This window comes from Mus pahari, chromosome 16, assembly GCF_900095145.1.
Source record: "Mus pahari chromosome 16, PAHARI_EIJ_v1.1, whole genome shotgun sequence".
Classification (NCBI taxonomy): domain Eukaryota; kingdom Metazoa; phylum Chordata; class Mammalia; order Rodentia; family Muridae; genus Mus; species Mus pahari.
Window position 1 is genome coordinate 13,984,825 of NC_034605.1, and position 12,850 is coordinate 13,997,674.

The 12,850-nt window shown below is 39.7% G+C and overlaps 1 protein-coding gene across 6 annotated transcripts in view; it reads left to right on the forward strand.

The window, feature by feature from the left end:
* Larp4b (La ribonucleoprotein domain family member 4B) overlaps positions 1 to 12,850 on the forward strand; it is a 78,193-nt gene that overhangs the window by 26,094 nt on the left and 39,249 nt on the right. For 3 of the 6 annotated variants that reach the window (XM_029547315.1, XM_029547316.1, XM_021215490.2), the window contains exons 2-3: positions 2,847 to 2,965; positions 4,542 to 4,601. In XM_029547315.1, coding sequence (XP_029403175.1) covers positions 2,885 to 2,965; positions 4,542 to 4,601 — 141 coding nt within the window. In that variant the 5' untranslated portion in view covers positions 2,847 to 2,884. Of the gene's footprint in view, positions 1 to 2,846; positions 2,966 to 4,541; positions 4,602 to 8,881; positions 12,268 to 12,850 lie in introns of those variants that run through there. The other 3 variants (XM_029547314.1, XM_029547312.1, XM_029547313.1) reach the window with 3 other exon arrangements.

Below are 12,850 nucleotides of genomic sequence, written 5' to 3' on the forward strand. Positions count from 1 at the left end.
ATAGATAGCCAGCCTAGAAACTGTGGTACATAACAGAATTTTACATGTGAAACCAAGATATTTGCAGGAAAGTGGATGCAGCTGAAAATCAAACCACATTCAAAGACAAGTCCTTTGGAACCTACATTTAAAATTTTCAATTCTCCCCTCCCTCCCTTCCTCCGCCCCTCCCTCCCTCCCTTTATATACATATATATGTGTATGACAGTCACAAAACAAGGATCATGAGATGAGATCTTAGTGGGATGGGAAATAGGAAAATGGAATGCAAGTAATAAAGGATAGTTTTGGACTAACTGGGAGAAGAAAGAGAACCCAGCTGGGAAGTTCTGGACATGGAAGACAACAGTGGGAAAGGGAACTCAGGAGAACAAAGTATAATGAGATGTGAGAAGATATGTTATGAAGCCCATTGCTTTGTGTGCTAATTTAATTAAAATAGTATAAGTGAGAAAAAACTGTATGGAAACTTTGTGAAACAAGTTACTTTTATCGGCACCCCCCCCCCCCNTTGTTTTCAATAGTGACCAAAAGGTACCTGGCCTACATTGAACTCATTATCTTATTTATAGAACATTAAAGAAGATATGCCTTCAACTCAGAACTAAATGATTAGGAATCTTCACAGCAATAGTCATGAAAGTTGTCTCTAAGTCATTTTTAAAAGTTAGATATTGTATGTGAAGTTTATTGCCTACTGCTGAGTTTGGAGAATATTTCCTGAATGATCCAATAGCATAACTCTGCTCAAATATTTTCAACTTCTTTCTAGTGAAATCATTCTTTTGCAATTATTGTTTCATGTACCTCTGGCTGGCCTGAAACTTGATAAAGACCAGACTGGTTGATTCACTTGCCTTTGCTTCTTGAGTGCTGGAATTAAGGATATTTGCTACCATGCCTCATCCACAATTGTTCTTGATCAAGATAAATAAACAGGGGGACCATTCAAAAACTATAAAGATACAAATTTGGGATTCATAAAAGGTTTTCTATTTTTGAAATTGGTGGATTCTGTGGTTTGTTAATATATACTTACCTAAGGTATACATGGTAAAATGGTTCTTGTCATTAGTCATCTCACATTGTTACTTTTATGTGTACATCTACATTCAAAGCAGATTTCTGTGCACAGTAACTGACAGGAGACATCATGCTAGATTACTGCACTGTTGAGTTCTTTGACCTGTGGCTTCCTCTCTTCTTCCCAGGCCCAGAAAACTACCATTCTCTGTTTCCCTCTTTCCCTCATTCTCTCCTCACCCCTCTGTCTGTATGTGTTTGGTTAGATTGTATTTGTAAGGGAATTTATACAGTATTAAACTTCCAGTGCTTGATGTATTTTCCTTAGCTCAACATATCTCAGGTTTATCTGTTCACATTCAGAAAATAACAAGATTTGTCTAAGTCTGAACATCCCTTCATTACTCCTTTATCAATTGGTGAATCTTTCATTTCTGTCTGTCTTGGCTAGTGTGAAGTGCAGTGAGCATGGGCTGTCTTCATGAGGAGCTAATTGCATTTTCTTTGGATGTATACCAAAAAATGGAATTGCTGGATCATGTAGTGTAGTAGTTCTCTTTTTAAAAGTTTGAGAAACCTCTACTGTTTTCAGTAATGGCGCACAGGTCCTTCCAGCAGCATTCCCCATTCTCCACACCCAGGCCAACACTTGTTGCCCGTCTTTTTTATAGCCATCCCAACAGGTGCATGGTGGTGTCTTTTTATGGTTTTAATTAGCTTTTCCATGATGATTACTGAGGTATTTGAATATCTTAGTATGTTATTTTCCATTGGGAACACTCTGTGTGTGTGTGTGTGTGTGTGTGTGTGTGTGTGTGTGTGTGCGTGCATGTGCACATGCGCGCACACTTGCATATTCTTTGACCAGGTTTGAAATTAGTTTGAGTTTTGCTCTTGAGCTATGAATATTCCTCATGTGCCTTGATTATCAACCCCTTAATTTTAGTTTTTTTTTTTTTTAAGATTTATTTTATTATTTTTTTTCTAAGTACACACTGTTGCTGTCTTCAGACACATCAGAAGAGAGCATCAGATCTCATTATGGGTAGTTGTGAGCCACCATGGGATTTGAACTCATGACCTTCGGAAGAGCAGTCAGTGCTCTTAACCGCTGAGCCATCTCTCCAGCTCCCAGTTTTAGGTTTTAAGATGAATACTTGAGCTTTTCTTTGTTAGCACATATTTTCTAAGGTTTCTGATGTTGCTTTGCCCAGTTGGTCTAAAGGAGAAACTTGCTGCATGCTTAGTGAATAGCATGAGTGTTCCTGGCAAATGTTTCTAAACTACTTGGAATCCAGAGGACAAACAGGTATTCTGAAAGACTCTGGCAGTCTCAGCTTAGTAATTCTACTTTAAGAATCAGTTATAGGGGCTGGTGAGATGGCTCAGTGGGTAAGAGCACCTGACTGCTCTTCTGAAGGTCCAGAGTTCAAATCCCAGCAACCACATGGTGGCTCACAACCATCCATGACAAGATCTGGCGCCCTCTTCTGGAGTGTCTGAAGACAGCTACAGTGTACTTACATATAGTAAATAAATAAATCTTTAAAAAAAAAAAAGAATGAGCCTTTGTAGGCTTAGATTTAAAAAAAAAAAAAATTAGTTATAATGCTGGGTAGAGTGGCTTACACTTGTTTGCACTTGTGATCCCAGCATTGGGAAAGCTAAGGCAGGAGGATTGTGATGAGTTGTTGTATGCCACATGGGCTCCTATGAATTCCAGGCTAGTTTAGACCTGGAACATTTAGATCATCTCAAAAATAAAACAATAAAAACTGGTGCTTCTCAAATCAAAGCTAACTTTCACACTCTGTCTTTTCCAGCGTCCTGAGGTTAGCATTATACTTTTCCAGTGGAGCCCATGACTTCTGATCAGGACGCTAAAGTTGTGGCTGAACCGCAGGCACAGCGAGTCCAGGAGGGCAAGGACAGCTCTCATCTGGTAGGTGTTGTTAGAGGGGAGGCCCAGAGGGAGGCCCGTAGGGCCTATTTCTATTCCTATTTCTGTTAAAGAACTCTATATTGGACTAAAGAGGTTAACAGTAACACTAATAAAGTTTCTTAGAACATGTATATCAAATGATAACAGAGGTAAAAGAACTTATTCATCCAGTGTTCCTGGCTGAGATCTCTACAGCAAGAGATAGACACAGAAGTTTTCAGAGAGAAAGACTTACAGGGCAGACTATGCTGTTTTATAATTAAAGAGAAGTGGATAGCTATATTGAAGCATAATTATCTAAAAGATGGTGTGATCTGATGGTATTAGCTGGGAACTTAGCTAGAGCTATTCAGTTTATTTATTTATTTATTTATTTATTTAGAGTATCTCTGTGTGGCATTCCTCCAGATTCCCTCTGGAATGAGGGCCTTGTGACATATTTTCAAAGGAAAGTCAGCTTGTTTTATGGTATACTTGAGGAGAAAGTAGTGGAAATTCTAGTTTCAGTTTTTCTGTTTCTTTTTTTCCTGATAGCAAGCTGTAATATTTCAGACTGAACTATATTTGTTTGAAAAAAATCTTCAGCTTTATTAGCAGAAAGTACAAGTACTAGGTGATACAGAAAGCAAAAGACAAAACTTTAGATACTTGGAGCTTATTATCAAGAAAATGCAATTTGGGGCCCGCAGAGTGAGTAGTGAAAGCAGTTGTCACACAAGCCTGCCAATCTGAACATGGTATGCTGCGTTTTACAGTGGAGGGAGGACTGCACACTGGAACCCCCTACTCCCCCACACCATGTGTACATACACACATAAAACACACACACACAAGACAATAAAATAATGGGAGAAAATGTGAGCGGGAGACATGGCTCAGCAATTAAGAGCACTCATTGTTCTTGCAGGGGACCCAGGTTTGATTCCTTTGTGACTTACAGCCATCTCTAACTCCAGTTCCAGGGAACCTGACCCTTTCCAACCTCCATGGGTACCAGGCATATAGACATGCATGTAGGCAAAACAAAAATACCCCTAAAATCTTAAGTGTTGTACATAGTGAGTTAGTTATATGTGAAGAGATTGGATTTTACTTTTCGTGTGTTGTTTTGGCCACCTTTGAACTTTACCCTTGGGCTAAGAGATGGCTCAGTGTCTGAGAGTACTACTTACTCTTGCAGAGGCCGATCTCCAGCATCCACCCTGGGAGCTCAGAGCTCTTGTAACTGCAGCTTTAGGCCATCCTGTGGTCCCTGAGGGTACCCGCACACACGTATGAATATATACATGCACACATTCATAAAAATAATACATCTTTAAAAATGTTTAATCCTGTCAAACAATAATATTTAAAGCTTCTAAGTGATGTTGGGAAAAATAGCCTTTTAACATTACCTCAATTTGAAACTACCAGAGATTTTGTTTGTACTTCTGAATATCATTATTTTCAGATTTCTTGCTATGTAAAATCGTGAATTTTTTTCAGTGGGGTTTGGTTTTACTTAAATTGCTATGGTTTAAAATTATGTTTTATTAATGTTATGATAATGGAGTTTTTGATGTTTCCAATTTTACAGATGAATGGTCCTATATCGCAAACCACTTCTCAAACAAGTTCCCTCCCAGCTTTGACTCAGGTAATTCAGTAATCACAGACTGCCCAGCCATAACCAAGACTACAGATTATTGTCCCAAATACATATTGTGAAGTAATTAGTAGATGTAGATGTTTCTTAAAAGGAGGATCCATTTGGCACTGTGCCCTTGAGTGTGTTAAATGTTAATACTCTCTTTTTCACAATGTGTCAGATATATTAATTTATTCTCAAGTATTTATGACAGTGTTTTCAGTTAATCTGTTACGTATATATATGATTAGCTTTACATTTTGATAACTGTTTTAGAGTATTCAAGTCAAATCCTAAGTAATAAAAGGATAAGAAAACAGGCTAAATATAGCTCAGTTGGTAGAGGATTTGCCTCACATGTAAGGAGAGATCCTCAGGACTGTGTAAATTGGGTGTGGTAGCTCACACTTCTCACCCTATCATGGGAGGCAAGAAACAAGGGTGGGTTCAGGCTCATTTTTAATACAGAGCATGTTTGAGGTCAGTCTTAGAGGCATGAGACATGGTTTGTTTGTTGTTTGTTTGAAGAAAAGGATAAGGGAGTGGGTATCCATTGTTTTAAATCTTGCTCTTTGCATGTATATGCATATAGGAAGTACATCTCCATAATATTACAAATTTAGTTTATCTTTTAAGTATCTTACAATTCTTAGGAACTTTACAGTATAATAAACATTAGTGATCTATTCTCTGAAATACATAGCTTCTATGAAATTAGCACACAGAAGCCAGAGGACAACTTGTAGGACTTGGTTCTCTCAAACATGTGGCTCTCAGAGACCAAACTCAGATCATCAGTCTTGGTGGGTGAGTGGCACTTTTACCCAGTGAGCCATCTCACTAACCCCCTCATCTACTTTAAAAAAAAAAAAAAAAAATTTTTATATGTGTGTGTTAGTGCCTGCCTGTATGTCTTCATACCCCACGTATGACCCTGAAACTAGAGTTACAGGCATTTAGCCTCCAAGACGCTTCCTTTAGCTATTGTTGTATATTTTCCTTATCATTCTCCTACTCTTCTTCCGTGTATTATTAGGGTATATGCTAGGTCCCCCCCCCCCCCCGTGAGATTTTGCTACATAGTCCAGACCAGCCTTGAACTTGTGGCTTTTCTGCCCTGGCCTCTCTTGGGTGCAGAGATGTGTGCGTATATTCCTCTACACTTGAATTTAATTATTATTTATGTTAGGCTTAAGTGTAGAATTTGATGATACTTAGTAGTTTGCTAAGTTGTGCAGTCATTACAGTCTTGTATTTCTAGAACTTTTCTTGTGAGTTGGAATCTTACTGTATGTATGGTCCATGCTGGCTTTGAAATCTCAATCACCTTGCCTTATCTTCCCAGTAATGGTGGTGCACTGAGCATTTTGGTGGACAATTACAGTTAATCCCTGGCCCCTCAACCCCCAGATTTGGATTTTCACAGGTGTACTGGTTTTTTTGAAAGAAAGAAAGAAAAGAGAAAAGAAAAACAAGAACAGACTGAGCTTATAGACTGCCTCTGTCTTCCAAATCTTCCATCGAAGACATCTATCACTACTCTAGCCAGCTGTACTGTGCTATTCCTGTGTCCTTTGTGCTGTGTGCCTACTACTTTCTGAACAAAGGTTTTTTTGAGTATTCATTCAATAGGGCAGAGTATAGATAATAAAGATAGGGGAAACATTTTCTATGGCCAGGGTTTTCACAGCTGAGAACAGGACAGAATGTTAATGCTAGTCCTAACAGCATGTGGAGTTGTATTACCGAAGCTTAGATGAACAAAGTAAATACAGACTTGGAGAATAGAGAGCTATAGTTGCATCTGTAGAAGAAATACTCTTGGTTTTTGTCCCTAGTAAAAGAGGGATTTTTAAAATATTGTAACATTAAAGCAAGAGGCCTGAAGTATTAAATTTGCATTAAATGTATCTGTAAAGTACTGACAGGAAAAATGATGGGAATGGAGTGTTCAGAAACTGGAAAGAAAGTAGCCGAGGGAATGAGGAAACGAAAGTGTTAGGCTAAGATAGAAAGGAAGCGAGTAGGAACCAACTGACTTGACAGAACTGGAGCAAAGCAGGTCATCAGTTATGCCCTCAGCAAACGCAGATCCCAGGGTAATGAAAGTGGAAGCCAGATTGCAGTGGACAGAGAGATGCAAGAGTGATGGGTACAGCACTTACAGCTGCTTTCTGCCTAAGGTCCTGATGTTGGTAGCAAGAGCTGGCTAACACAGAAAGGGATAGGATGGCTTTGGACATATTTTGAATGAAGACATAGACATTCTGGGCCTCTATGATGGGATCTACTTAAGGAAGAAACAAGATCTGATGACTGAAATTTGACAACCTTATCAGTTAGAGCCACAGATTCTGCCAGAAGGAAACAGTCACTGTTAGAAGCCCAGTAAGGAACTCAGAATCTATAAATCCTCCTGCTTTGGCCTCAGGCATCTTCTGTTGTAGTGGTTCTGTTGTATTTCACCATAACTGAGTAAAGGTGCTGTTGGATAAAGCCAGGCCATGTTAGTGCTTGCTATTCTGGGGAGTGCTGTGTTCTTTTCTTTCTTTCTTTTTTTTTTTTTTTTTTTTTTTTTTTTTTTTTTTTTTTTTTTTTTTTAATTTTATTTTATTATTATATCTAAGTACACACTGTTGCTGTCTTCAGACACAGCAGAAGAGGGCATCAGATCTCATTGTGGGTGGTTGTGAGCCACCATGTGGTTGCTGGGATTTGAACTCAGGACCTTCGGAAGAGCAGTCAGTGCTCTTAACCACTGAGCCATCGCTCCAGCCCCCTGTGTTCTTTTCTAATCGTAATATTATTATTTGATTCTTATGCACTAACTCTGTAGACAAGTCAGTAAAGTTTGGACTGTGTCAGAATGACCTTAAGCATTTCATTATATTTAATTATTCCTTTGTGTGTGTGTGTGGGGGGGTTGTTAGGTCAGAGGGCAACTTAAGGGAAATCAGGGTTTTGTTTTGTTTTGTTTTATAAGTTGGACCCAGGGATCAAATTGGGATTGTCAGGCTTGGCAGCAAGTGCCTTTATCCACTATTCCGTTTTACTGGCCCAATCAGAAATAAGCTTTCAAAACTACTTAAAGATAACAGCATCAGAGAACTTAGGCAAAGGAACCGTTTTGGGATATAGCTCGGTGGTAAAGTGCTTGCTTGTCATTTACAAGGCTATGGTTTAACTTCCAGGACCTTACCTTTCCCCCAGCCCCCATGGAGAAACTATACCTTTTGATGACATTGTTTCTGAGTGAATGTTAGATTAACTACTACATGTATGCATAAGTAAGTAGGCTCACACTCATGAAAATAGCCAGCACTTGCATTTTGTTTGTAAATGACAACTGCCTGCTTTTAGCACAGAGTCCTACAGGTTAAATGTTGTATATAGTGGTATATAGTGATTTTTAGGAGAATTCTTTTTTTTTTAAAGATTTATTTATTATATGTATGTACACTGTAGCTGTCTTCAGACACACAGAAGAGGGCGTCAGATCTTGTTACAGATGGTTATGAACCACCATGTGGTTGCTGGGATTTGAACTCTGGACCTTTGGAAGAGCAGTCGGGTGCTCTTACCCACTGAGCCATCTCACCAGCCCCCAGGAGAATTCTTAATAGAAATACCAGTGCAATTTTTTTTTTTCTAGTTTCAATTTTCAGCTGTCTAAAGAGTAAAGACAATAGTATGTGCAACCCAGTGTGCATTCTGAAGTTTCGATATGGGCTGCTGCTTCAGTGCAGGCATCGTGAGCCCTAGCAGTCAGCCTTGCTCTCACTCAGCTAGCTGCTCGTGCTTCAGTCCTGCCCCACACAACACTACACATGCATAGAAGTAGAACTTTATTCTCTGGACAGTTCATTATCTCACCATTAACACTTCAAAATGGATCTTTTTGTCATTCCATTGTTTTGCCTGACAGAATTAACATGATTCCTTAACATTAAGAAACTTTTTAAAGCTAGAAATTAAGTAACTCTAAAATTTAGAGTTTTTATGATTATTTGTGTGTGTGCAAATGCAAGTACCTGTGCCACATGGAACATGTCAAGGTCTGGTGTGCCATCTGGGTATTGAGCTCAGGCTTGCACAGCAAGACCTCATGAGGTCTCTTGCCTAGCAGTCTCATGGTTGTATATGTACAGAGTAAGGTTCTGGTATTGTTTTCTTTAAAGGGACTTTACAAACTAAACTTTTTGGTGATTGTTGTCTTATGAAATATAATCCAGGTAATACTGAAACACTGAAAAAAAAAAAAGAACAGAAGTTTGAAATTTCTTCTGGCTGTGCTAAAGAACTTGAGTTGTTTTTAGAGTTAACTTTTTGGAAATCAGATAAAAGCATGTATACATTTCTGTTCCCCTCAGCTGCTCTGCAGCTTCAGATTCCATGTGCCATTTGAATTTCAGCACGAGAAGTCTGATGAATGTCAGGCAGGACTCTGTTGTCATTAGGATTTGGATTTGAGTGGCAGGAGCATGTGACTGCTTTGCAAGGAGCTATTTTTAGTATGGGGTGTTGGTTTAGTCTCCAAACTGTAGCAAGTTAGTGTGAGACACATTTGTAGAGGCGCAAAAAAGGACGAACAGTGTGATGTGAGTTCTGAAGTTTCGATATGGGCTGTTGCTTCAGCAAAGAACTCAGTATTGACAGTGACAATGAGAAAATTGGCCTGTTACAAAAATGTGTGGAAGAGAAGAAACCGGAGACCAAGATAAGTAAAACTTTATCTTCATTATTTGATACCCTTGAAGGTGAGGAGCTTCATAATGTTGAAAATGGACCCAGCAGAGCAGCCGCTGGTGTTACCGTGTGGACTAGAGTTTTTACAAGGTCCAGGCACAAACAGGATCATAGATCAAAGCAGTCATTGAATTCTAATTCCTCCACCACTTATGAGTTCTTTTATGGGTCTGAAAATTTAGATGACGTTAATAAGAATTTAGATACTGTTGCTACTGAAGAGAATTATGAGTTTGCCAGTGATCCACTGGGTATGAATAGTGATAGACAGGCTTGTTCTGAAAATGACCAGCCTTTCCCACATGTGCTCATGTCTTCTGACCAGCAGGAGAAAACTTTTGTAAGTGACCATCTGCAATGTTACCTGGCCACTTGCAAAAACTCATCGGAAAAAGGAAAAGTACTAAATGGTGGAATCACTAGTTTAAATGAGAGTAACTCTGTCAGCGTGTCTGCTGGGGAGTTGCGAAATACAACCCGTATTTGTGTTGGTGACAAACTGTGTAAGAATTCAAGGGAAAGCAGATTTTACAGTATTTGTGCTGTAGATCTGGATTGTATGGACATGGATGAGGGACTGTTCACTCCCATATATGGAACAGCTGCAGAAGAAAGCCATTCAGCTGTTACTTGCCAAGTTTTCCAAGAGGATCAGCCCTTAGATAACAGGGAAGAGCGTACTGCCTCAGATGCCATTCAGAAGGCAGGAGAGCGAAAGCTGCAGCAGGAAGAGCTGTTACCCCAAGATGTCCTCGGCCCATATGACAAAAGAGAAGTGTCTAGTGAGAAAAGTGAATTGAGTTCTGATCCTTTGGTGGACAATGCTGCATCTGCTGAAGCACTCATCAGTGACTTGCAAGCTGAGCCTCTAAGGGCAAAAGTTCATGCCAAATTCCCTAATGATCACACAGTACATAGTATATTACATAATACTGGCCTACTCCCTGAATTAACTATTAACATAGGCAGTGACTCATTACAGTGCATGTGTGCTTCAGGAATAGGAAGTCAGATGGGTGATTCGCTTGTTAATTTACCAAGTGATAATTCCGATGTTGATGGGATTGGTGAACCTGCGGCTACAGCAGTTAGCACTTTTCAAAGTTTAAACTCTAAAATGGAAAGAGAGCAGGACTCTGAAAAGCCACTAGAAGGTAATGACTACTTCCACATCAGTGTTAGCAGGTCAGGTAGGATCCTTCCCTTTGGTCTAGATAAGATTAATTTAAGTCCTGAAAAGTTAGCTTCACAGAGCTCGGACAGTGAGTTTCTCCCAGTTCATGCTAATTTCAAAGAAGCTGCTTTGAGCAAACTTGATGGCCCTAATCCTATATCCCACCCGGGACCAGTATGTGTGGAGGAACGACACTTGGGGGATAGCGATCTGGAAACTGGAAGTATTCAGCTGGCAAACAGGGGTGAGCTGTTCCTGTCTTCTGAAAAGAGTTCCACTTGTCAAGATGAGGATAAAATGAGCATTTTAGAGACGGAGAGCCATGCAAAGAGAGAGTTGAAAAGTCGGTGTCAAGCAGATGTCTTTAGAGGTAATAGGGCAGACAAGGCTCAGAGAAAAACTTATGATTTAACTCAAGTGAAAAGTGAACCAGACACAGAAGAGGTGGTCCAGAAGGCGGATCTCCTGAAGCTTGGACCTTCACAAGGAATGCCAAATGTCGAGACTCACGATCACTCCAGACCTCATCAGGGCACAGTAACACCCCCTGCATTTATTTTCACTTGTACTGGTCCTGAAGCAAGGGGAACAGGCCTACATGGCAAAACAGGAGATAAAGTACATGTGAAGAGCCAATCTAGTGGGCCCTATGTACTAGCAAATGCTGAAAAGCAACCACAGAAAGCTAATTATAGAGAGAGCAGTGAGAAGAACATAGGAAATGCCGAGTCAGGTGCTCAAACAAACTTTCATTGGGAAACCAGTGTTCTTAGCAATGCTGTGCCCAATGGGAATATGGTAACTTGTATTGGTACTGGCATAGCAGCAGATCCTGATTGTGAAACTAATCAAATTGAAAACAGTTACAGAACTGATGGTGTGAATGAAGACCCAGACCTTACAGTTGTACCACCTTTAAACCACAGTTTATTGTCACCCGAAGAGGAGTGGGCCAACAGTGACAGAAGCCCAGACCTGTGTCTCATTAACACTGAATCAATTAAAGATGTTTCGAAAACCTTTGGTAATGATGCATCAGAATTGAGCAAACAAAAGCTAACATGCAAAAAAGAGAACGAGAAACTTTGTTTGGATAAAGACAGTAATAATCCTAACAGTACTGGCTGCTTAGGCCCATGTAAGACGAAAAGAAAAAAAGCCAGATCCCCAGTTAAAGAATCCACTTTAAATGGGGAGATACATTTTTCGGGAAACTCTGAGGTGACTTTTAAGAAAACAGTATTATATGACACTTCTGAAGAGTGTTCTTCTTTGATTGATGTCAAGTCTATACGAGTGGATATGCCTGCAGCTAGTAGTCCTGGTAATGCTTCCCAGGCAATTCCTGACGTCCCAGCTGACAGCACAGAATGTGTAGTGCCAAGTGGTGACCACATTGCATCACCCACAGAGGATGTATCTGAAAATCCCTCAGAAATGGATTGGCACAGGATCCCCGAAGAGTTCTATGCTTGTTTTTTGAATGAATTTTCCTATTACCCCGTGGGAGGGCTAGCAAGTCAGGCACTTTCAGATGGACTGGCAGGTGGGTGTGGCAGATCTCAAGTGGGCTATCTATGGGCTAACACAGCCACAGAAAACATGACAGAAGATGCTCAGTTTTTTAATGAGGATGTACACAGCAAGCCCCAATACTTAGAAAATACTTCATTCTCCTTGGAACAGACCCCTTTTCAGCTGCCAGTGTCAGAGGATGGTATTGTTTGGGGATGGCCAAATAGAGGTGGACAGTTAGTAAGTATGCTTTCTCGGTTTTGTTGTGTTGTGCTGTGCCAGTTTTTGCCTTTTGATTGTGTTTATAAAAATTAGTTAATTCTAGGTTGTGGGCAGTCTGGATGCTTTTTAAAGACTGAATGCATGAAGCACCAATTTAACCTTTTTCGAATGAAAAATAAATATGAATTTTTAATTGACATTTAAAACAGAGTTTGTGTGTAAACTGTTGATGTTAAAGCATGCCTCACATAGCGTTGTGTAGACCTTTTCATATGGATACTGTTTTGCTAAGTGTACCATACCCTTCTGAGAGAGGTTCTTCTCACATGGGCAGTATGATGCATTTCAGCAAGTATTTGAAGTCACCAACAACATGTCACATTTGCAGAACACAAATACATTTCAAGTGTGTTTTCTCTTCTCTTCTCTTCTCTTCTCTTCTCTTCTCTTCTCTTCTCTTCTCTTCTCTTCTCTTCTCTTCTCTTCTCTTTTCTTTCTTTCTTCCTTTCCTTTTCCTTTTCCTTTTCCTTTTCCTTTTCCTTTTCCTTTTCCTTTTCCTTTTCCTTTTCCTTTTCCTTTTCCTTTTCCTTTTCCTTTCCTT